Source organism: Camellia sinensis, chromosome 13 (assembly GCF_055761805.1).
Source record: "Camellia sinensis isolate YWXY chromosome 13, ASM5576180v1, whole genome shotgun sequence".
NCBI lineage: Eukaryota > Viridiplantae > Streptophyta > Magnoliopsida > Ericales > Theaceae > Camellia > Camellia sinensis.
This window is the reverse complement of record NC_138973.1, coordinates 79,063,210-79,088,627: the sequence shown is the minus strand read 5'-3', so window position 1 is coordinate 79,088,627 and position 25,418 is coordinate 79,063,210. Positions and strand designations below refer to the sequence as shown.

General features: G+C 35.2%; 1 protein-coding gene across 1 annotated transcript; it reads right to left on the bottom strand.

Moving 5' to 3' along the window:
* Positions 1–19,785: 19,785 nt before the first annotated feature.
* Positions 19,786–25,371, bottom strand: LOC114299109 (uncharacterized). The gene is made up of 8 exons (XM_082900658.1): positions 25,253–25,371; positions 23,698–23,917; positions 23,345–23,410; positions 23,133–23,198; positions 22,471–22,515; positions 21,544–21,620; positions 20,868–20,912; positions 19,786–20,576 (listed from the first exon to the last, which is right to left on the bottom strand). Exons 1-6 carry the CDS (start codon positions 25,369–25,371, stop codon positions 21,615–21,617), a joined length of 522 nt encoding a protein of 173 aa, XP_082756784.1. The 3' UTR covers positions 19,786–20,576; positions 20,868–20,912; positions 21,544–21,614.
* Positions 25,372–25,418: the final 47 nt, after the last annotated feature.

Here is a 25,418-nt window from a genome sequence, read left to right as displayed (position 1 = left end):
ATTGAAAATAGAAAAGAGACATTAATACTTGTGTAGGGACCAATATGAGATTTTATCAAGAGTACAGGTGTTAACTGTCACAATTTCATGTGCAAGGACCAAAGTAAGATTTGACCAGAAGTGCAAGAGATTAACTGTTATGATTTCATGTATAGTGATCAAAGTGTGATTTAGTATAATATATAGGGGTGCAAAGTGTAATTTACCCAAACTTTTATTTGTGTTTTGGGTCATTTCAGCTAAACTCGAATGGACAAGTCACAAGATGAAACAAAAATAGCAGTAATCATTGGAGTACCCCGTTTATTGGTTTGTTGGGATTTCCTGGTATAGGTGGATTGGAAAGTGCATTACATCATATATATGTCTTAGGAATGCAATTTGAACCCAGCCCAACGGGGACCCGACTTGCCGACCCCGATTAGAGTGATTTTTTCTCGAAAAATAATACCCCCGACAGGCCGAGAATGATATTTGAAAATGAATCCCCGTTGACTTTTGGGCTGGGGACGGTGATATGTTTTCCAGCCTTAACCCCGGCCCCGACCCCATCCCGTTACCCCCCTTCCCGAAATAAACATACTATATATACCGCTCAAAAATTTATGCCCTCTGTCTCTCACTCTCACTCTCTCTCTTTCCTATACTCTTTCTCACTCTTGCACCTCTTCTTTGCTTCCTTCTACTCTCTCTCACTCTCGCACATCTCATTCTCCTCAGTGCTACCGCCACTGTCCGCGATGTCAGAGTCGCCGTCGTCCTCCGTCGTTCATCGCAGTCACGTCGTCCATCGTCGTCGATCTCTTCCGTCGTTTGTCATAGTCACTATCGCCTCCGTTGATCTCAGATCTGTGTTGATCTTCTACGTCATCGCCGCCGATCTCTGCTGATCTCTGTCATTCTCTCTGTGTGTGTATGTAAACATGTGTATGTGTGTGTGTGCCTCTGTGTGTATAGATACATGTATGTGTGTGTCTCTCTCTTTGTGGATGTATACATGTATGTATGTATGAATGTATGTGTGTGTCTCTCTTTGTGTGTGTGATTTTGTTGATGATTTTGATGTTTAAAGTTGTTGATGATGATCTTGTTGAATAGATTTGGACCGGGGTTGTTGTTGATAATATTGTTGAACAGATTTGGACCAGGAAATTTTCGGGATTGGGGAAACCCGATCCCCGTTGGGAACGGGGCCAGGGATGGTGATAGGTTCCCCGTCAGGGATCGGGCCGGGGAGTGTGATCCCCGACCCCACCCCACCCCGCCCCGTTGCCATTCCTAATATGTCTTGTCTTGAAAGCTAGCGACGGCGTACACTAACATCACTTTTTAGTTTAAAAGTTAAAAAATTATTAAAAAAATTAAAAAGTCAACAATGTATATTAAAAAGTTTTTTTTTTCTCTACATTTTACATATCTTTTAGTAAAAAATTAAAAATTCATCCCAAACATGCTATTTTCTACATTATATTTTAACAAAAAAATCAAAAAATTACTAAAAAATTCTGTTTCCAAACGAGACCTTAATAATGTTATTAGTGCTCTTCTAAGTTTTGAGAGAACCAATTATTACTTGATATAGGATTCATACCAATTTGTGAATGTGTTAATATCCTTTACATTTCTTGTTTATTGGAATTTAATAGGTCTATGATATTAAAAAAATTTCTAAAAAATTACTCAAAGTAATAATAAGATGGAGCATCAATAAGTCCTAAATAATGATTTTACGAACTATTTGATCCTCTATTTTTTTTTTTTAATGGACCCAAAGGTCCCATTTTAGTGTATATTACATAAAGGGCTAAGTATTAACATGCGTGTATTATCTGTTGAGAGACAAATGTAGATTTTCTTATAATATTAAAATTACAAAACATAATACTTCAGAAAAACTCCTTAATTTATTTTTTCCAAATGTAATACTCAAATGTAATACTAAAAAAACGTAATACACAAAAAATTCCTTAGTGTGCTTTTTTCAAATGTAACAACGTAACATTCTAAAAAAAAATTTTTAGTGTACTTTTTTCAAATATAACACTCCAATCAATATAACACACAAAACTCCTCAATATATTTTTTCCAAAAAGTAATGCTAGGGATCTCAAATGTTTTACCAAATGTCTCACATGGATATGGAATCCACATGGGATCCACATGGTGTGGGTTCTACACTCACGTAAAACATTTTGTAGAACATTTGGTAAAATATATGGAGTCCCTAGCATTTTTCTTTCCACCCAAACGTAACAATCCAATATAGCATACTAAAAAAATTTCTTAGTTACTTTTCTCAAATATAATAATGTAACATTCTAAAAAAATTTATTAGTGTGTTTATTTTTCCTAAACGTAACAACATAACATTCTAAAAAAATTTCTTATTGTATTTTTTCCAAACATAATACTCCAATCAATGTAACACACAAAAACTCATTAGTGTACTTTTTTTAAACGTAACATTCTAACATAACACTCTAATGTAGCACTAGAAATCCACACTAACATAAATATAACCAACACTTCAACCACCAATCCCTTTAAAAAATTCTTTCACACCTTATCTTTCCATTTTTATTCCAAAAATGAATCAGAAAATTGAAAAAATGAATCATAAAATGATATTCACTTAAATGTAAATGATACCAAATCAAATAAATATAACTTTCTAAAATAAAATTCTTGGAACTGAATACATTAGCATTTTTCCATATAAGATTTATGGATAAATTTTTCATAATAGTACCCGGTTTATATTTGAAATTATTGTTATGGGCCACTTCTAAGTGGGTTTGATGGTTTTCTAAACTTCTTTAGGGGTGATTTGGGAAGTTAGTTAAAAGTTAATTTTTTGACTTTTTTGTTCTCTTGTGTAAAAAATGGGAGAGATAATATGACCTAAAATAAATTAAAAGCTAAAAATTAACTTTTTTTTTGGGTTCTGAAATGGCTTCTAATGGGGTAGTTGGACAGAAAAGATCGGTAACAAATTAACAATGATTTGGGAGAGAGTGCTTATTGTAAGAGTTACTATGCTCTTCGTTCTTCGTCCAAAGTCCCTGTATTCTATTTGGTCCTATTCATAATCTACAATTCCATTTAATACTAAAAAAAAAAAAAAAAAAAAAAAAAAACTATCCTCAAATTTGATAATGGAATCACAACACAATGTGTAGCTTAAGTACGGGAGAATATTTCATTCGAATATCTAATATTATGTGTCTTCTACACTATGATTTGTATTTTTTATTTAGTGTGAATTTTCAAAGAATGTAATAATTATGAATGTGAATATTCATATTTTCAATAAATAAAATATTGTGAATTTTTAGAAAGTGTAAAAGTTGATATAAATATTCACACTTTTTTAAAAACAATATTCATATTTTTCAAATATTCACATTTTCCTAATTCACTGAATGTGAATATTTGCATTTTTTTTATAAAAAAAATCATATTATTTTTATTCATAACAAATGTGAACATTCACATATTTTATTCTATAAAATTATAAAAAATATTCAATAAAAAATTATGAACTCGCACTTTTTACACTTCGAAAATACAAAAATCACTTACAAAAAAAATCTTCAAAAAAAGGGAGAGAAGAAAGAACTTGTCTTACTATAAAAATTTACTGTGAAATTTATTTTTATTTTTTTACATTTCAACTATGTGAAATTTCAAACTATTATAAATTTAAATTTAAAAAATTTTCAATTAAAAAACTATGTGAAATTTTAAAAACATGTCTAAAAAATGTGAAGTTTTAAAAGTTACATTTCCAAATTCAAAACAGTGTGAAGTTTATATATATATATGTATATATTTTATTTTTCATAATTTTATATTCAATTGCGATCTTATTTGATAGATCTCGTTGAGTTATTTTCAAAAATATAAAGTATATTAAAAACAGATGTGTAATTGAAAGTTATAAAATTTTAAAATTTGAAATAGAAAAAATAATAGTGATAGCTAGCATATAAGTATGTTGACTATTGATCTAGATTTGTGCTTGCACATAAATAGGGGTGTCTAAAATATTGAAAAAAGGGTATGACTTTTTTTACTTGCTAGTAGAGGTACACATGCATTGCACGTGGTAAATTTAACATATTATTCTATATTTTTATATTAATGTTTGAGTATTAGAATTTTAAAAGTAGATCGAAATAAATCGCATAAAATAATTGTAATCCATATTATATGGCTAGACTTATTACTATTAAATATATAATTTATCAGATTGTTTGACTTTTGTTATGTGTATATATAAACCACTTGATAATTAAAAGGTAAAGAAATAAAACACCCAACTAACATTGTAATATCGTTATTATAATAAGTGAAGAAATAAAATGTAATGCTCCCCCCCCCAAAAAAAAAATACTTACAATTGAAATATAATAATAACCATGGCTCTTAAGAGATACCGGAAATATCTCCAACATATTCTATTACATAATCTCAATGTTATACAAGAATAATCCCACATGCAGTTATACATTCAATGCATCCTACTACATGAGTCCATAGCATGTAGAATCATTCAATCAAAATAAGTAAATGCCCTAAAGGGCTTACAAGTTCCAAAGCTTAAGCCCGATTACACAAAATACATGAATAGCCCTTGGCTTACAAAAATTACAATCACAACAAAAAGAGCCTTATGCTCTCAATACATACTTCCACACCCTAGTTTGGCAGGTTTACCACGTCTTTTCCTACACCAAAATTCCATAGGGGTGAGCATAATGCCCAGTAGAGAATTATTAACAAAGTATATACATTTATGCAAGATTTCCAATGTAAAATGCACATGCCATGCAATGGCAATTAAAAAAAAAAAATCATTTACATGTGTTTAAAGGGCCATCATGTTCAACAGTAACTTGAAATCTCAACAATAATAAAATATATAATTTTATCCAATGGGGCAGTAAATACAACTCAAGTAATCCCTAGGTTGGTGTCTGCAAGTAGGCTTAACTAGCATTACCAAAACCCCCACTTTACCGGTTGCTAACCGGAAGGGAAGTGGTACCACCTCCGCATGTGTTTTCAGTCTTTCATCCCGGACACTCAGGCCAACTTAATCCATTCATCTACACCTCATATCTGGACTTACCAACGTATTTACCCCAAAACATTTCAATAATTCCCATTTCAAACATATTCTTTTCTCAATGTAAACTTTTCCAAACTCAAATTCAAAATGTATAATTATTAATTGAAAGAGGATGTAATGTAATAATTAACAATGCCTCATAACAATTCTCCATTTTTAAGTATCTCAACAACGATACGATGATAACCACATTTCCCATTTTCCTCCTTTCCATATTATTTAACAAAATGCCACATGTTTAGTTCGATCTATCAACACGTAGTAACATTTCCACATCTTGTGCAATTCTCAACATTTTAGTCATTTCAAGACCACATGCAATGTTTTTGAACATCAACTTCCCAAAATCACAATTCTCATATTTCATGGAACTCAACAATGTACCAATTCATAACCACATATGCATATGCGTTTAACAATAAATTCAAGTATGGTCTCCAAATCCTCATACATCAAGAAGTTGTCATATTTGCAAACAACAATATAAAAATTTCACTCACTCCTTCATTCAACTCGAGAAAATCCATAAATCCCCAATATTTTTCCAAAACTCCCAATTTCTAGGTTTTTCACAAAAATCAAACATTTCCTCATCTCTTAGCAAAACCTCACTAAAAATATCATTCTTAAGCCAATGTGATTCAATTATTCAAGAGAATTTTTAAAAAGAAACAAAAGATGAATTTCTTTTACAAAACCACTAATTTATTGAGTCAAAAACCAATTTTTAAAATAATCGAAGAGAAACTCTCAAAACCAACCAAAAGCTTCCAAAACATATATATAACTCTAAGAAATTCCCTACCTCAAGTTTGGGGCAGAAAATGAGATGAAAGCCCTAAAATCATTGGTGTTGAAGCACGATCTCCACCGCACACAACGAAGCCCTCGGTTAGTTATCCAACTTTGATGAAGGAACTCGGATCAAAATATCAGTGGATTTGGAGAGATCAAAGATTTTGTGAGGTTTGATGTAGGAAATGTAGAGAGATGGAGGAGAAAAGGGTTTTTTAGAGAGAGAGAGAGAGATGTGTATAATGATATACACTCAGCCCAAGAAAAAAAGAAACGGCAGATTTTCAGACTACACATAGGCCCACAAGTGCGGAGCGTCTCCCCGCACGTGCAGCCTTCACTCCCGCACGTGCGGCGGTCCCTCCCTAGCACGTGTGGCCTCATATCCCGCGCGTGTGGCCCTGGTCCTCCGGCCCAGAATTTCCTTGGCTCAAACCCCTGGCACTCCGGATCAAACTCGCACCCTCCAAAACAGGTGAAACTCAACACCAGAGTAAACAAGTAAGAAAATTTAGAAACAAAATCCTTCGAACACAACAACCCAATAAGAACGATAAGTGAAGGGACTCACGATGTAGTTGGTCATCACATAAAACACCCAACTAACATTGTAATATTGTTATTATTAAAAGTGAAGAAATAAAACATCCAACTAATATTGTAATATTATTATTTTGAAATAAAATAAGTAAAGAAAATTGGAAGCTAAAGTATTTTAAAAAAATTCATTCCTTCTCTGGTTTGATACGTTATGCGGTTAAACTTTGAGAATTTGTTATATTGTTATTTTTCATTCCATATTTATCTTCATCATTTTATACTTCTTCTGCTACAGTCTTTCCAACTGTGCAATCCATGTCATTCATTTTGTCCAACCTTATGAAAAATATGTATATGTCCAAAAGCAAGTTTTAATGCCTTATAAAATTTGCTATGTTTACCTCCTTGCATTAACAATAACAATAGTATAGTTTGAAATTAAAAATTTTTTCCTTTGCTATGTGTGTATGTATGTTACTAATGTGACACTCTTATGAATTTGGTAAACTTGTCTTTTCTTTGGATGCTATGAATTCAGTTAATGGATATCTAATTGTGGGGATATATTTTTCGAGTACCAACACGTGGCAAGGAGACGCCGACGTGTCAGCTGAGGTGCCATGTGTCCTGGTCAATATGCCGAGGTCATCTCGGTTGGGCCGAGGTTAACCCCGAAGATATCGGAATCCGAGATAAGCGAATAAAGGAAAGGGACAATAGTCCTGGAATAAAGAGGAGACTTAGCCAAGATAAGGATAAAGCTCTTAGGGAGTTTATCTTTATCTCTTGAGGAGTCCAAAGTAAGTACTGAACAGGAATCCATAGAAGTCAGGCTTCTATTGGGATTAGGATTGAGGTAACTATAAAAGAGAGGCACCCCCATGGATCTAAGGTACGCAATTTATATTTTGTCTAGTGAGTTAAGCACTATTGATTATCTTTAAGAGATACACTGACTTGATCGTCGGAGTGCCCCCGGGTGGACGAACCACCGCCGGAATCTTCTCTTTCTGTTATAGGTTAGCCAGGTGTCATCTATTCTGCTAGTGTTCTCCAGCTGAATACTGAGTTGGGCAGTGTGATCGGAAAATCACTCACACAATTTGGCGCCGTCTGTGGGAAAGAAAGTAGAATAGATAACCAGTAACGGATAGAAGGAAAAGATTGGGGACGACACTCCTACTGGGAGTGGGAGACCTATTAACCTTGATGGCGAAGGAGACAGGTCCAACACAGAAACTCATGAGCATGCTCATGGAGTAAAAGACGTCAGCCAGACTGGCAATATACCAAAGAAACCTGATCAAAGTAGGTACTACAACGAGGACGACCTCCAGGTTTGGAAGGATAGGTGCCCACGGAGGGACGAAGAGGTAAAAGAGATGGCAAACAAATTGGCAGACCTGCAGTCAGTCGTCAATTTCATGATGCAAAATAACGTTATGCAGCCACCATTCCCGCTGCAGGACACATCGATTCTACCGGCCAATGCCCAGAAGGGAGGGCAGAAAACAATCCCCGTAGCCCCTCAGCACAACGGGAGCGAGAGATACTCTCACCGACCTTCTAGGGAGGTCGGACGAAGAGAATCAAGAAGAGAAGAATCACGGAGGACGCATCGCACAAAGGAGGCAGACCCCAAAGGACATCGGCATGTTCAGGGACAAGCACTATGCTTTGACACAACTCATGGAGAAGGGTTGAAAAAGGCTCACCACGAGGCCGAGAGTAGTATACCGAAATGATTGAAGTCGAAAGATAGCCGAGCTCCAGGCGGAGCAAAAAAGACTTAAGAGATTACCTCAAGAGGAGGCAACAGAATGCCGAAGCTGAGGTAACCTCCCCAGATAAGCCGAAGACACCATTCTCGGTGGAATTAGACAGATTTGAGGCACCGAAGCGATTCAGTATGCCGAGGTTTCAATTATACGATGGTAAGTCAGACCCCAACTTCCACGTTGTACTATATTTGAATTCAATGGCATTGCATAGTGGGAACGAGCCGTTGCTCTGCAAAGTATTCCCCTCATCCTTCAGGGAGATTGCATCAGATTGGTTTCACAAATTACCGAAGGGAAGCGTGAAGACTTGGGAAGGCCTGGCCGAGATGTTTGTGGCCAGGTTCGTGACAAACAAGCTGCAGCCATTAAGGGTGGACGCATTGATGGCTCTAAAGATCAGCAAGGATGAAGGCCTTAGGGCCTATGCAAAAAGATACTATGAGGTGTTCAATCGAATACCCGAATGTAATCAAGAGGTGGCGGTCGTATCTTTCAAGAACGGCCTGAAAGACAAATATTCACTACGAAAGTCTTTGGCAAAGACATTGCCAAAAAGTATGGAAGAGCTCATGGCGAGAATCGAGAAGAATGCCAGTGCCGAAGAAGACACGTTGGGGGCTAAGGAGATAAAACAAGAGAACGGAAACGGCTCACCGAAGCGAGGCCGAGGTAACAATGGATCGAACAAACAAAAAGCAGAACTAAGGGCCACACAGGCAGTAACGACTGTGTTCCGAATCCCAATCTACAAAGTCCTGGATCAAATTTGGAACCAGCCCTATTTCAGAACGCCAGAGAGGACTCTAGGAGAGTTCATGGAAAGAAACATTGGCAGGCATTGTGCCTACCACAATGAAGATGGGCATACAACTTAGGGTTTTAGAGCCCTGAAAGCACATTTGGAAGACCTGGTGAGACAAGGACATCAAAGAGACCTTGTCGATGAGATCAGGACAAGGAAAGAACGGGCAAGGTTGCCTCAGGCACCAGCAGGCCCACCTCCCCCAGCACAGTTGCCGCAGACAGAAGGACCTTGGGTAATCAATGTAATCCACTCAAAGGTCAACGAAAATGAAATCCGAGGAGAGACCCAGAAGGTAAAACACCTACAACATGTCTACCAAGTTGGGGAAAAAAGACATCGGGCAAAAGAGTGCCAGGGACCAATAATAACCTTTTCGGAAGCCGACCTAAAGATGGTCCAGCATCCGCATAATGATGCCTTGGTAGTATCCCTCCATGTTGAGGAGTGCCAAATGAAACGCATCCTGATTGACCAGGGCAGCTCTTGTGACATCATGTATGCCCGATGTTACAAGGAGCTTGGTCTTCACCCCGATGACATTGAACAATCCAATGGCCCCATGATTGGGTTCAATGGAACGCCGACATGGCCATTGGAAACAGTAAGCTTGGAGGTGCAGGCTGGCACCAGGAAGATCAAGACAGAATTCACCATCATCAATACACCCTTCCCTTACAACATCATCTTGGGAAGGCCATGGTTGCATGCAATGGGGGTAGTTCCCTCAACATTGCATCAACTATTGCAATTCCCAATAGAGCATGGGGTAGAGGAAGTCAGAGGCAATTAGCTGTAGGTGAAGAATTGCTCCATGGCAGCAATGAAATCTACCTGCAGTATACGAGAGCCAGAAAATGCAGAAATTGAAGACGAGGACGTGGAAGTACTAGAAGACGTCTGCAAGGAGCCAACCGAGAAGAGCGAAGAGGCATTGAAGAAAATCCTCGTCCAGGATGGGGATAAAGAACGCTTCTTTCTTCTTGGCTCGGGCTTAGCCGAGGAAGAGGAAAAAGAATTGGAAGCTTTTTTGAGAACAAATATTGAGGTGTTTGCTTGGACACCTTACGAAATGCCTGGCATTGACCCCGAGGTCACTTGCCACAAACTGAATGTTGACAGGTCGGCCAAACCAGTAATTCAACGAGCCAGAAGACCGACGTTGATGCACGTCGAAGCAGTAGAGGAAGAAGTAAATAGACTTCTGGATGCCAGGGCCATTAGAGAAATTCACTACCCGACATGGCTATCCAATACAGTGGCGGTAAAGAAGAAGAACGGTAAATGGAGAGTCTGCGTAGACTTTACCAGCCTCAATAAAGCTTGTCCCAAAGACAGCTTTCCTCTACCCAATATTGACCAGCTAGTAGATGCCACTTCAGGGCATGGAAGAATGAGCTTCCTAGATGCCTATAGGGGGTACCACCAGATAGCCATGTATCCCCCAGACGAAGAGAAGACCGCGTTCATCACCCCGAAAGGCCTGTACTATTACAGAGTAATGCCTTTCGGGTTGAAAAACGCAAGAGTAACTTACCAAAGACTGGTAACCAAAATATTTAAACACCTGATTGGCCGAACAGTAGAAGTCTACATTGACGACATGGTCGTTAAGACCAAGGAGCCTGAGGGTCATCTCGCCGATCTAAAAGCAGTCTTTGAAATCCTTAAAACATATCGGCTCCGACTCAATGCATCAAAGTGTGTATTTGGAGTTGGATCTGGTAAGTTTCTAGGATACCTGGTGACCAGAAGGGGCATCGAGGCCAGCCCAGATCAGGTCAAGGCCATCCTAGAGTTGAAGAGCCCGACGTTAGCAAAATAAGTGCAGATGCTAACTTGAAGGGCCGCAACCCTGAACAGATTCATCAGCAGAAGCTCAGATAAGTGCAGACCTTTCTTCAACTTGGTGAAGAAAGCCACAGACTTCCTGTGGACCGAAGAATGCGAAGCCGCTTTGGCTGACCTAAAGAAGTACTTGATCACAGGAAGTCTGTGGCTTCCTGTGAAACAATCATGCAATGTATTACAAATGTGAATGTTCACACCTGATATGTTATGTTGTTGTTAACATTCACATTTGTGTATCATTTGAGTTAACAACATAATAGGCATATAATTTTCACTGCGAATGATGTTAATGTTCACATCTGTCAATGTGCATCTTCTCATATGTCATTTTTATGTTGTTGTTAACATTCACATCGGCCTATCATTTAAGTTAACAATATAAGCATATAATGCTGAGATGAACATTCACATCTATTAAAACATAAACAAAGCAAAAGTCTAGTGGTTACCAAACATGTGCTTGTAAAGATGAATGTTGAATCCTCCAAACATTCATGCAATGTATTACAAATGTGAATGTTCACACCTGATATGTTATGTTATTGTTAACATTCACATTTGTGTATCATTTGAGTTAACAACATAATAGGCATATAATTTTCACTGCGAATGATGTTAATGTTCACATCTGTCAATGTGCATCTTCTCATATGTCATTTTTATGTTGTTGTTAACATTCACATCAGCCTATCATTTAAGTTAACAATATAAGCATATAATGCTGAGATGAACATTCACATCTATTAAAACATAAACAAAGCAAAAGTCTAGTGGTTACCAAACATGTGCTTGTAAAGATGAATGTTGAATCCTCCAAACTTGGGTTGACTAGCCCTTGTAGTTCAAGTAGAATTTCACCATATGCATCTATCACCTACAGAAACAAAGGGGTGGCAGTACATTATTTACAGTGTCTTTGCAGTGTGTATGTCTATGTGTGTCTGTGTTTTGTACACATTTACAGTTGCCATACATTGTTGGTTATTGATTCTTCCTTGATGATATGTATGATGTCATCAAAATACACATCTTTAGTCTTCAAGTCCCCTCACCACACTTGCAACCTGTGCATTGTGATTACAGAAAATGTTAATGTCAACATTGCACATTTATGAAATGATCTAATTTATTAAGTATGTATGTGAACTGAACATGAGAAAAAAAAAAAAGAAAATTCAGTTGGGGATATGTAAGATCACTTACTCATCACCGCCATTCTTGTGCAAATTTTAGACCTTCTGCTTGTTGAGTTCGCTCATGCTGGCCTAAACCTTGAGTTTGTTGTTCAAGGTTAACTTTTTTTTTTGTTGGCTCCTTTTCTGTGGATGCTTGTCTAAATCTTGTGCAATTTGGATTGCATGGGATTGCTCTTCAGCTCCCTCTTTCCCTTTCTTTTGACCAGGCAAGTTGGGGTATTCAAACTCATCCAACCGGTGCTCTTTCCTCACTTTCTGCTTGATGTGCTTTACCCTCGATGGTGGGCTGATAATGTGTTCCAATGCTGCAGCGGGATGCTTGTTAAGGCTGTCATGAACCTTTTGTACTTCAACTTGAGTGATAATGTGGACGGACTGATCGCCAAAAAGGACTTGAAGAATTGTTTTTTCACATTCCAAGTTCACGACCAACTTTGTCAGCCGCTGAATTTCTTTATCTTTCCACTCCATGCAATTTTTCATGTCCATGTCCATATTGGATGGGCCCGATTGGTCAAATTGTTTTGCTTCAAGGGCAGCAATCACCCTTGCCCTCAACTCCCATGATTCTTCCAACTGTTTGTATTTCGCTTCCCATTGTCGTACAAGACCCCAAGCTTTTTGGTTTTTTTTTTATAAGTACATCCACAATGTCCGGCTCAGTTGGTTGTGCTATGATGATACCTCTCTCAGCATTGGGGGTGTTAAAGTTGGGGTTGATGTCATGTCCAACATCATTTAGGTCCATTGCATCGCCAGAAAATCCATCACTGCCATCATTGTGTTGACTGTCTTTTTTTTCATCATCAGTGCTTTCATCTTGCTTTGCTGGTGCACTTGACAAAACCTCAGGTTTGGGCTCCACATCCAATTTTGTATGATGGTACATCTTTGCTTCAGTTGGGGATGCCATTAGCTCGCCGCCATATACCTGCAGTTGGAGACATTATGTTAGTTAGATAGTTCCTTGTCTGACTATGTGAATGGGCACAATATTTTGGGTTGTACTTTTACCTCATTTAAACCAAACTTAGCCAAAGATATGGACTTCATGTTGCTATGTAAGGCTGTGAGGTCCCACTTTACACATCGTGGAATGGCATTGGGGTTGCAGGGTTGTAAGATTGTTGTATGCTTACACAACCAGTACTGACACAAATAACAAATGTCAGTAATGTGAATGTTCACATCAATTAACATTGATGTGAATGTCTACACCAGTGGCCAATAATGTGAATGTTCACATCAATTAACACTGATGTGTATGTTTACACCAGTGGCCAGTAATGTGAATGTTTACATCAGTTAACACTGATGTGAATGTTTACACCAGTAGCTAATAATGTGTGTTTATACATTACTGAACAGTAATGTGAATGTTCACATTATTGATATCAATTTCCACACCATTGCCTAGTAATGTAAATGTTCACATCAGTTATGTGAATGTTCCAAATTTGTTTCGGTGCTACCATCACATCAATCTACACTGATGTGAATGTTTATAGCAGTGTCTACTAATGTATGCTTGTATATTACTGAACAGTAATGTGAATGTTTACATCATTGATGTCAACTTCCACTCCATTGCCCAGTAATGTGAACATTCACATCAGTAATGTTCATATTAAATATAGAATAAGTTTTATGAGATTTACCATTAACAACATCACATATCTGGTGACTCGTCCTGGTTTTTCACAGTTTTGGCCCAATGAACCCATCAGGGTTGGCCGGATGCTCTCAGCCTAATCATACTCGATCATGTTTTCTAATGGGTCCATGTATGAGTAGAAAGCCCATCCAATTGTTTCTCCGGACGTAGAGAAGAAGAGCTTGACGCATGCATACATGCAAACTAATCTTGCGACCTCTTCATTGTCTTGTTTCTTGGTGCCCTTTAATGCTTCGCTCAGAATTTCTCGTATTTTGGCAGCACTTAACCGACTAACATCCTTGCACATCCAGTGTATGATGCCGGTTGTTGGTTTTGCACCATAAGAGAGGTCCATCGACTTTGTGCCGCAGTCCACCCCCAAAATCAGTGATACATCGCTTCTAGAAATCTGGATGTTCTTATCCCCAATGTAAAACCTCCCACTAGATGGCTTGAATGTCTGCACTATACGTACAACAACATCATCATATTTCATGCAGTGGTTGAGGTCAACTTCATTACTGATCAAGCAGTCAAATAATGGCCAAAACGGTGTTTTTCGATGGCACTTCAATTGGCCACTTGTAAATTTGGTATCCTTTAACAGTTTGACCAATCCAGTTAAATTTGATTGGTAGTTAACTTTTTTCATGTTCACTTCTTCAAGAACAGCTATTTGATCAGGTTTGGCTATGACACGGGATTTGCCTCTCTTTCGCTTGCCATAAAATCTATCGGGAAGACTTGGGTGTTCAAATAAGAACATTTAATTGGCTGAAAAACAGAGGATGGAACCAAAAGCACCAAAAAACATTCAACAATCAACAGTGACAGTAATCTCACCATTCACATCATTGTACATTGATGTGAATGTTCACATCAGTGTATATTGATGTTAGTTTACCCAGTATAGTATTGTGAATGTTCACATCATCTATATTTGCAAAATCAATTTCGAAAACAACAAAAGTTATAGGGGCAATGTAAATGTTTACATGGGTGATCACATTATGTTATCATTGACTAAAAATCAAAGGGTGGAACCAGCAGCACCAAACAACACCCAACAACACAAACAAGTATGACATTGATGTGACAATGTGAATATTTACATCATATTCCATCACATTGTTGAGTGAAGATTGGGGGTTCTGTGGACATCAACAATCAACAATATCAACAGTGACAGTAATGTGAACATTCACATCGTTATACACAGATGTGAATGTTCACATCAGTGTCTAGTAATGTAAGTTTACCCAGTAATCAATACTAATGTGAATGTTCACAACATCTGTGTTTACAAAATCAATTACGAAAACAACAAAAGTTATAGGCCAATGTAAATGTTTACATGGATGATCACATTATGTTATCATTGGCTGAAAATCAAAAGGTGGAACCAATAACACCAAACAACACCAAACAACACAAACAAGTATGACATTGATGTGACAATGTGAATATTTACATCATATTCCATCACATTGTTGAGTGAAGATTGGAGGTTCTGCGGACATCAACAATCAACAATGTCAATAGTGATAGTAATGTGAACATTCACATCGTTATACACTGATGTGAATGTTCACATCAGTGTCTAGTAATGTAAGTTTACCAAGTAATCAACACTAATGTGAATGTTCATATCATCTGTGTTTACAAAATCAATTACGAAAACAACAAAAGTTATATGGCAATGTAAATGTTTACATGAGTGATCACATTATGTTATCATTGACTGAAAATCAAAGGATGGAACCAACAGTACCAAACAACACCCAACAACACAAACAAGTATGACATTGATGTGACAATGTGAATATTTACATCATATTCGATCACATTGTTGAGTGAAGTTTGGGGGTTCTGTGGACATCAACAATCAACAATATCAACAGTGATAGCAATGTGAACATTCACATCATTATACACTGATGTGAATGTTCACATCAGTGTCTACTAATGTAAGTTTACCCAGTAATCAACACTAATGGGAATGTTCACATCATTATACACTGATGTGAATGTTCACATTAGTGTTTACTAATGTAAGTTTACCCAGTAATCAACACTAATGGAAATGTTCACATCATCTATGTTTACAAAATCATTCTAAAATTATCCATGTTTACAAATTTAAATCCGAAAACCAGAAGGTGGATGTATACATCGGTGATCGCATTATGATTGAAAAGTAGAAGGGGGAATGGTATTGCTTACTTTTGTTCCTCATGGTGGGTGGGTATGGTCATTCTCAGTGGATGAAATAAACTCAATCCAACGACGAAGAAGCACCCTCCTTCCGATGTGAACCTTCGCAATGGTGAGATGAAAAGGAATCTGGGGTCGACGGTGGATGGTGGACGACGACGACGTTGGTGAGGCGATGTGAATCTAGGGTTACTAGAGGCGATGTGAATCTGGTTTCGTGATTCAGTTTTTGTTTTGGAAATTTTGTGGATTAAATAGTTGGAATGGGAATGGGTTTTGGTAGAATCGGTTACAGGCAGGAGAGGCGGAGGAGGGGTATTTCATCCTTTTACAATTAATGGACCTAATGGAATATTTAGAAATAGTTTGGATTTTATAGAATAAAACAGTTACAAATAGGATTTATCAAAAAAGACCCCTTTATAAAATATCATGAATATAACATTATTAGAGTTTTTAATCCTAAAACAACTCTATAATTCCTACTTAAGCATTTATTCCATATTCCTCAACATTAATTTATTTTTCTCAAAGATAAATTCCAAATCAAAGATAAAAAAAAAAAAAATCAACTTTATATTTCTCAAAATAAATCATCTAATCATAATATGATGTAGATACAATCCATACAGATAATAAATTCTATTTTCGGATTTCTTTTACAAAATTAACAAAACAAAATGATTTTTCCAAAATTAATCTCAAATACCAACATTCTTAACATTTCAACATAATTTTTCTTCTAAAAATTACCAAACAAAAATATGAAAATATATCTATATGCAATACTTCTTATAATGATATATTTTCTCAAAATAACCCCAACATAGCTTTAATGTAAAAATATGAAGAAAGTCCCTACCTCAAATAATGAAGAAGAGCAGATCTGGAAGACAAATCTTGCCCGATCATAAATCCGAGACTACCATTGCAAAGATCACAATGAGCTTTCCGACTTTCATTTACAAAAATTTTACAAAATTTCACTCTAAGGACTCTCACTCAAATCTCAAAGGTTGAGCATTCATAGTGAGAAAGAGACGAAGCAGAGAGAGTCGAGCTCTCTGCCACAAGAAATGAAAAGAAAAAGGAAATGAGGGGAATCAAAGGAGGAGAAATGATGGCAAGGACAAAAATGGGGACCACCCACATGGGTTTGTTCCCCAAAGCTTGACTTTTTTTCAAAAAATATAATTTTTGTAATAATACCTCAACATTTTATAATATAAATTATAAAATGATATAATTTTTCTCACCACAAAATATAATATTTTTGTACACTACAAAATACAATATTTTTGTACATCACAAAATATAATATTTTGATCGCTACGAAATATACACATTTTCATTCTTTATAAAATATATAATTTTTTGCCATATGGTACACACCATAAAATCAACTATCAAATATTTATTATAATCATATATAATAAATAATAACAACTCCTAAGGTGGTTACTACCAATCACCTAATTAAAAAGGACCAAACAGTTAAACATGAGTCATTAAATGAATTCAAATTAAATTAAATCTAAATCATGGATCTCACTCATAAGTCAAACATGGTCCAATTATATACGAAAATAGTCCCAACAAATTTATCTCAAATCCTGGTCCGAACACCCAAACTCAATTTCAAATTATGCTATAAATTAAACTGAACACCAATCAGTCTGTGAATTTTCATAAAATAAATACTCATTATTTAATTCTGAAATTTTTTATTCAACGTGTTAAACTCACACAGAAACAACATATAAAAATTTCATAATTTTCTGAGATCGGGAACTATTTTTAAAAAATACAAAACCAAACTGTTTTTGCATAGAATTTACATAACAATCAAATTCGAAAATTTGGTCAATTAAGTTATGCACTGGCTATTAAAAAAAAATTGTGGGTCATTACAAATGGTCATTTTCGCAAAAAAGTTGATTTTTGGCCAAAACAGGTTTGTACAACAATTCTAAACAGTCCTTTAAACATTCTAAAATAAGTACTGTTTCATTATCGGGAGGCTTGCAAGCGTCCGAAATCTTAGAGTCAGTCAAAATGAGATACCTATACCATGATAGAGAGAAAAATGAGATTTTTAGAGAGAGAAGAGACAAAACAACCAGAGAGAAGAATAACTTTGATCAAAAAACAAAAAAAACAAAAAAAGAGCGTGAATAAGTTAGAGAGAGATGGAGGGGATCGTTGCTATCTTTCTCAAAACGCATTGCTTGTCATTCTCAAAACACATGGATCAATTTTGAGTTGAATGGGTGACACATAATTGAGGCAAGTTGGGGCTACAATTTTTGTGTGGATAAATCTTTTTTTTAATTTTAATTGATTCGATTTTGACTTTAAATTTATAATTTTGTCTCAATTGAGTCAAATTGCTTAGAACTGCTATCATGTTTTTAATAAAAAAAAATATGAACATAAGTGACAAGTCATACTTTTCAATACAATATTATAAACTTGTTCAATTCAATGAGTTAATTTCAACCAATTCAATATCGAAAACACGAACGTCGTTATTAATTAAACTAAATTGATACAAAATTAAAAATTAAAAATTAAAATTAAACTAATTAAAAATGTAAGAATCAAAAAAATACCAGAGACAAAATATAAATACTATATCACTGTAATTTGTCCAACTATATATATTATAAAACAAGTCCAACTCACCTCCACACCAGTGCCATTGTCCTCCTTATCTCTTTGACTTTCTTCCTCCATTAGCCATGTGTTCAATTTTAAATCCAATGGCTTATAGAAATCCAACTCATTGGCGAAAGAGGGAAAATATTTTCTTTTCCAGTTCGTTGTCTCTCTCCCTTTCCTCCGGTGAGACTGCCACTATTGGACATCCTTCCATTTTTTCCAACCCTTTTACTGACCACAAAATTGCATACGGCAATTTTTTCCCACCTCCCCCTTAGTTTCTCTTCGTGCAGCCACTTGGTTTGGCTCAGCTCCATCATTTTCAAACTGTACAAGAACAAAACAGCCCATTGCCCATCTCCTCCATCCCTTACATGGTCAAATCATAATTTAAAAATAATAATAATGTGATTTTTAAATTTTTTTTTTCTTTTTTATATTTATATAGAAAGGCGCATATGCTAAAATATTCTTAAAAAAATGACTTTTTTAGTTTAACTCCAGATATAAGTCGGCTTAAATGTGTTAGAATAAGTCTAACATCTTCCTATAAGATCAACATTGTTTATCTTTAAAGTTGATTATAAAAATTAATTAGTTTGTTGACTAAAATATTAATAAGATCACTGCTGGAAATTAGACTTTTAGTGGCGTTTAAAAAACGCCGCTATATCTATCAAAAACGCCGCTAATTCCTTTAGTGGCGTTTAGTACCAAACGTCGAAGCTGCGGCCGTCGCTGTATCTTTGCGACGTTTTAAAAACGCCGTGATATTAGTATATGAGGCGTTTTAAAAAACGCCGCCAAATGTCCCACCACACACGCTGACGTCACCAACGATATTTAGCGACGTTTTGAAAACGCCGTCTTATCTGTTACCGTTAATGACGAGGGTTTAGGAGGCATTTGTAAAAACGCTGTCATATCTCTCTCTCTTTTCTTTTTTTTTTTTTTTTTTTTGGGGGTGAAATTGTGTTAATTTTATTTGATTAAATTAAAAAAAATACCTATAATAAAACTAACATATAAAATATTAACTCCCATTCAAACACCTGTCATGAAACTAACATATAAAATAACAACTCATATTCAAATAACAAATGAAGCATTAATTCAATTTCTCATTCAATTAATATTCAATCACCATTACCCACAAAATAACATATATCCAAAAATCATATTTTAACATTAATCACAAACTAACATATATCTAAAAATCACAGCGCACCAAAAGATTCTTTCCCAGTAGAATATTGCCAATGTTTTCTATTTCTAGGTTCTTATCTGATTCTAGTATGTCTTTAGAATATGATGAATACAAAATCACAATCCATTCCAAGATATTAATACATAGCTGGAAGTACATCCTTCTTTTCCTCTGAAATATTCCACCTTCTCAGCAAACAACTGAAATACATCCTTCTTGGCAGCTTGTTTCTGACATTATGATAAAAAATTAGAAAACAAAACAATAACTCATAACTCAAATTATTCATGATCTATGATAATAGCATCAAATTTTTCCCTTCAATTTTCCTTTTCCATAGAAAATTTCCTCTCCGAATCCATGATCCAATTACAACCCCAAGGTTTTCTGCATGAAGGATGAACAATAGCAATCCATATTGTACTGCATTAAGCATCCCAGCTTTAGAAAGATCACATCTTATATAGTTCACAGGATATGCCAAAAATCATTTGTGTCCAAATCCCTGTTTATAGTCAACAAGTTGGTTCTAAATTGACAGTCACGCTACTGACTTGAGAGAATTCCATAAATTTCCACAGTGCAAATCATACATATAAATTCACTTCAAAAACCCAATAGAAGTATATGTAGTTATTAGGAAGGCATACATACAATGACAGGAGCTGTAATTAGAAGTGCAGTTTCTGCAATAATGTTTTTTTGGTACTGGGGATCCCTTCCAATGGCATAGATCACCTGCCCATAAGACCACAACCCTAAGAAAGCACCTCAAGTTTCTAGATATAAATATGAGAAACCCGTAATATTGGATCATCTCAAAATAAAGAAGATATGATCATTTATTATGTCATGAGATTCATTTTAAATCAATGACAAACAACCAGCAATTTTGGAATTGATGATAACATCAATGGACAAATGCCAGCACACAAAAGAATTAAGAACTCTCTTGAGAGAGATGGAGGGAGATTTATCAAAATATGGATTTTACAATTTCAATGACATTGATTGATTAGATTCACATACCGTCTCCCCCTGGTTTAGAAAGAGCTTAGCAATTTCAATCCCAGCCTGAAATAAGCAAAACAATCAAATTTACAATTTTTAAACACTCAATCACATTAAACTCCATGGACAGAACCGAAAAAATTAAAAACATAGTTTAAAAGCATTTGAAAATTAGTGGGGGAAAAAATCAGCTAACTAGTGAAGCAAATCAATTTTTCCTTTGCTCATAAGATACACAAATAGCTTTTTCTCCTCAACTCCAAACGGTTTTTTCATTCCTCTTCTTTTTTTCTTTTTCTTTTTTTTTTTATGATAAATATGAACTTTGAACACATATATAGGTAGGAAGTGTTATTCTAAAAGGTATGAATGGGTATAACTCCTGATTCAAGGATAACAAGAGCAACTAAAAATCATGTCCAAGAAATAACATAAAATAAAACCTAATCATGGCTCAATGAGAACAAAGGAGAAGAAATAAAGAAAGAAAATTACAATGCTCTAAGAAATCGATTCAAATTATCTGTTATCCATTAAAATTGCACTGATGGTAACCAATATAACAAAGACAATTTTTCTTTGGCATCATGAATTTAACCTTCTGCAATAGATGAAATAATAAAAGTGTCCAACTTGGATATATATATATATATATATACATTGACAAATGGAGAATGTAAGATATCAAACAAACCTGAACTAGTCCACCCAGATTATCTCTAAGATCAAGAATAAAAGACGAGGCACCCAGGTCTTCGAGTCGCTTCATTGCTGCAAAAATAATCTCTTCCTTCAATTCAATCACAAAAAACAACTAAGATAACAACTAGTATTCAATGAGAAAGAGAGAGAGCGAGGGCGGGGATAAATTCTACAAACAAGCACACCATGCAGGAGGGGCATGCTAAAGAACTTCATTATCTGGTTCATATTGCCACAACTATAGGAGAACCTTTAATGATATTTTCTCTGCTCATTTCCTGCTTTTCTCTTGTAAATTATTTTTCCAAAGTAAGCCTAATGATATTTTCTTGGAAGCAAAAAAGAAAAAGCATAAAATTCTGTAACATAACTCAGGGATTATGGCTTAAACAAAGTTGTTTCAACTGAATGAGTAACTGCTTGACAGACCACTAAAAAGTATAGGATTACTTTGCAGCCAATAACAAAGCAAATATCACTCAAATCATTAAAACCCTTTAACGTATCTCCTCTTGGACAAGAAAGGTTTTGTTTGCCTTCTTCTAAAGCAAGAAAATTGGGGGAAAAAAAATTAAAAATTAAAAACAACAATATCATTTAGCTATCACACTCTGTTTCACCACAAAGGATCAACCATATCGAAACAACACCAAAACACCTTCATACCTTGAATTTTGAAAGAATATTTTATTATTCTATGATATATTATATGAGATTTTAATGTTCCAAAATGAGGATAGCTATGCAATCATTTTCCTTATACATGGACGCAATTTTCACCCAGTAGCATCAAGTGGAATTAAAAAGGAAAGATTTGATCAAATAAAATTCTAAGAAACACAAGAATATCCATGATAACTAAGAGCAACATAAAAATGTAATCCTACTTAGAATAACAAAATGTTTGTCACAGCATTACCTTGGTCGGTGGTGGTGTGAGGCAATAGAAGCCCATTTTTGTTTCCTACAACAAAAATCAAATGATGGCATTGAGATAATCAGTTTAAGCTCATGGGTCCTCAAATAGGTGCTTCCTCTGAATGTTAATAAGAATTACTCAACAGGATATTGACTTAATTCAAGACTTGACAGCATCACATTTAATAAGAATTACTCAACAGGCTATTGATGTTACTTTAACAATCCAGACCCACCAGCGCAAGAACAAAAAAGAGAAAAGTGAAGACCTTGTTAATAATATATTACATATCAATGCCATCAGATTTAATATTCTTAACATTCTACAGCTGTAGATCACATTGTAAACGGTTACTAATGAACTAAAAAGGCATAGTTCAGTTCCCTAGATATATCACTTAAAATGTGTGAAAAAAAACAACTTCCAAGGAAAATTATTAGACTATTCAAATTGGTGAGACAGTAATGGAAAAGGCATTTTAAAAATTCAATCTGCTTCCAGCCTGCAGTAAACACCTACTTTTTAACCACTAAAACTTGAATCTGAATGATTAAAACCGAGTCCAGAGTCTAAACTTCAGATCCATCCCATTTTAATTTGACAAAATACAGAAGATAGTTTTGAAAAGTGATGATTCAAACAAAAATCAATGCAAACATCACCTGTTGGCCAGATCGTTTATATATATCTAAGGCTTTCATTGCTTCATGTCTTGGCATCTCAAAAAACTGGAAAAAAAAAATAGAAATAAAAATAAAAAACAAATAAAAAATAAAAAATAAAAAAACAAAAGCATAAAGTCTAAGCAAGCGAAAAGCTCCACCTAATACCATGTTAAAGTTGGAAATATTGCAAGAAAATAAAGGCAATTCACCTTATCAACCAGATTGATGATTCCATCATTAATTGCACAATAAATCTTAAAACTCTCTTTGAGTACCTGAAAATTACATATATTGACGAGGTCAAGCATAAAATTTAGTCAAATTTAGGACTAGCTTTTATTCGCCAATAATTTTTCCCTTTTTTTTATTCTAATCCTTGGGCTACGATTAGGATTTTGTCTATTATATATAATAGCCATGTTGAACAAGCATAAAGGATATCAAAACAATTCAAAGAGAGAGCAACTAACCTTTCTAAATGTGGTTAATTAAACGAAGAAGAATCACTGAACTGAAGAAGAATCGAGAGAGATTTGAGTGAGAGAAAGAGAGAGCAACTAACCTCTGATCGAAGAAGACGAAGAGTTCCAAATCCATGGAGATGAATCACGGATCTACGCTCAAAATCGAACTTCGAAACCGCAATCCCGAGATGAATCACCGAACTGAAGAAGAATCGAAGAAGAATCGAGAGAGATTTGAGTGAGTGAGAGAGAGAGAGAGAGAGAGAGAGAGCAAGGAGTGAGTGAGAGATTTGAGTGAGTGAGAAGGAGACGGCGGTGCTCAAAATAGGTTTTCAAAATAAAAACTGAGAGAGATAGAAGAGGGTGTGAAGGGAGACAGGGAAGAGGGTGTGAAGAGAGAGGTTTGAGGCGTTTTTTAAACGTCTTCTTTCTACAAAACGGTACCGTTTTACCTAACAACAAAGGCGACGTTTAAAAAACGCCGTTAATTATAAAAAAAGGTGACGTTTAATTAAACGCCGTTAATTAAACGCCGTTAAATCCTCATTTTCCTGTAGTGGATCAACATTGTTTATCTTTAAAGTTGATTATAAAAATTTAATTAGTTCGTTGACTAAAATATTATTAATTGAAAATATATTAGAAAGATTTCAATGTAAAAATAATTAGTAATTTTATATCTTGAAAGGTAAGAAAATTCAATTTTCTTTTTTTAAAAAAAAAATTAATATTTCAAAAAGAGAGATGCTACCATATCCATCTTTAAAAGGTTGCATACGGCAAGCAATTCATAACAATACTATAAAATTTTGTAATATAAATTATAAAATAACATAACTTTTCTTGCCACAAAAAGTAAAGTTTTCACTTTAGGATGAACATCATAAAGATCCTTCACAAATTTTATCACAAATTAAAATAACGCATTATAAATATTTGTAATTTTTATCTCAAAAAATAATAACTTTCTTACGACATGCTTCGTTTTAAGAATCCATATCATAAATTTTCCATTTGAAGTTAGGGAATGGTTAATATCAAAATGGCTAAAAGCCTCTAGGATTTTGCCTAAAGTTGGTCGTTCTGTCTGTCATAATAAATATGACAAGTTAATAGGAGACAGTAAGAGCCTACTTTGGTCTGGCTTTTCACACCAAAACCAAAACTGGGAATCAATCAATATAAAGGACGACTACAATCATCCTCAGATTTTACAACTACTCGAAATGTAATGAAATAATAATCTATGAATCAATAAGAGAGAAAATTGATTAACCAGGAGGTGTAAGGTCTTGAGGTATAAACGTTGAGATTTTGTGTTTCACTTTTTTTGGAGTAAGTTATCTGGGTGATATCATATATGATTAGTATGATGAATCTTCTAAGTCTGGACAATCCGTACCTAGTGTCAGGAGTGTGGATTCAAATCCCCACCTATGTGTGAGTCCATGACTTACGGCTACATTGTTAAGTAGCTCTACAGTGTAGTACCACCTAAAGGTGACCTTTGGGGCCTTAGCTCCTTAGGATGTAACCCTAGAGGTCACCCTCAGTGGTTAGGCCTTTTTCAAGAGAGAAAATTTGTGAAAAATTCAATTTAAAAATGGTATAAGACATTATATCTAAGATAAAATCTTATTTGGTGATAAAGACGTGTCGGAAAAGTCGACGGCAGCAATAATTGGCTTGTAACGACTACTAGTGGTGGTGATGAGATAAAGAAATGGGTGATATTTCAACAGATAGGATGTTGAATGAGTGACATGCGTCATATTTCAACAAATAGGTAGGTTAGGAAATTTCAACATATAAGAAAATA

What these genes read in the sequence shown, in the direction of transcription:
- LOC114299109 (XM_082900658.1), bottom strand. Translation starts at nt 25,371, where the DNA reads ATGACGCATGTCACTCATTCAACATCCTATCTGTTGAAATATCACCCA. An exon ending in TCATCAATCTGGTTGATAAG is followed by an intron (nt 23,199 to 23,344) that starts GTGAATTGCCTT and finishes TTTTTTTTCCAG; the next exon opens with TTTTTTGAGATGCCAAGACA. An exon ending in ATAAACGATCTGGCCAACAG is followed by an intron (nt 22,516 to 23,132) that starts GTGATGTTTGCA and finishes TTTTTGTTGTAG; the next exon opens with GAAACAAAAATGGGCTTCTA.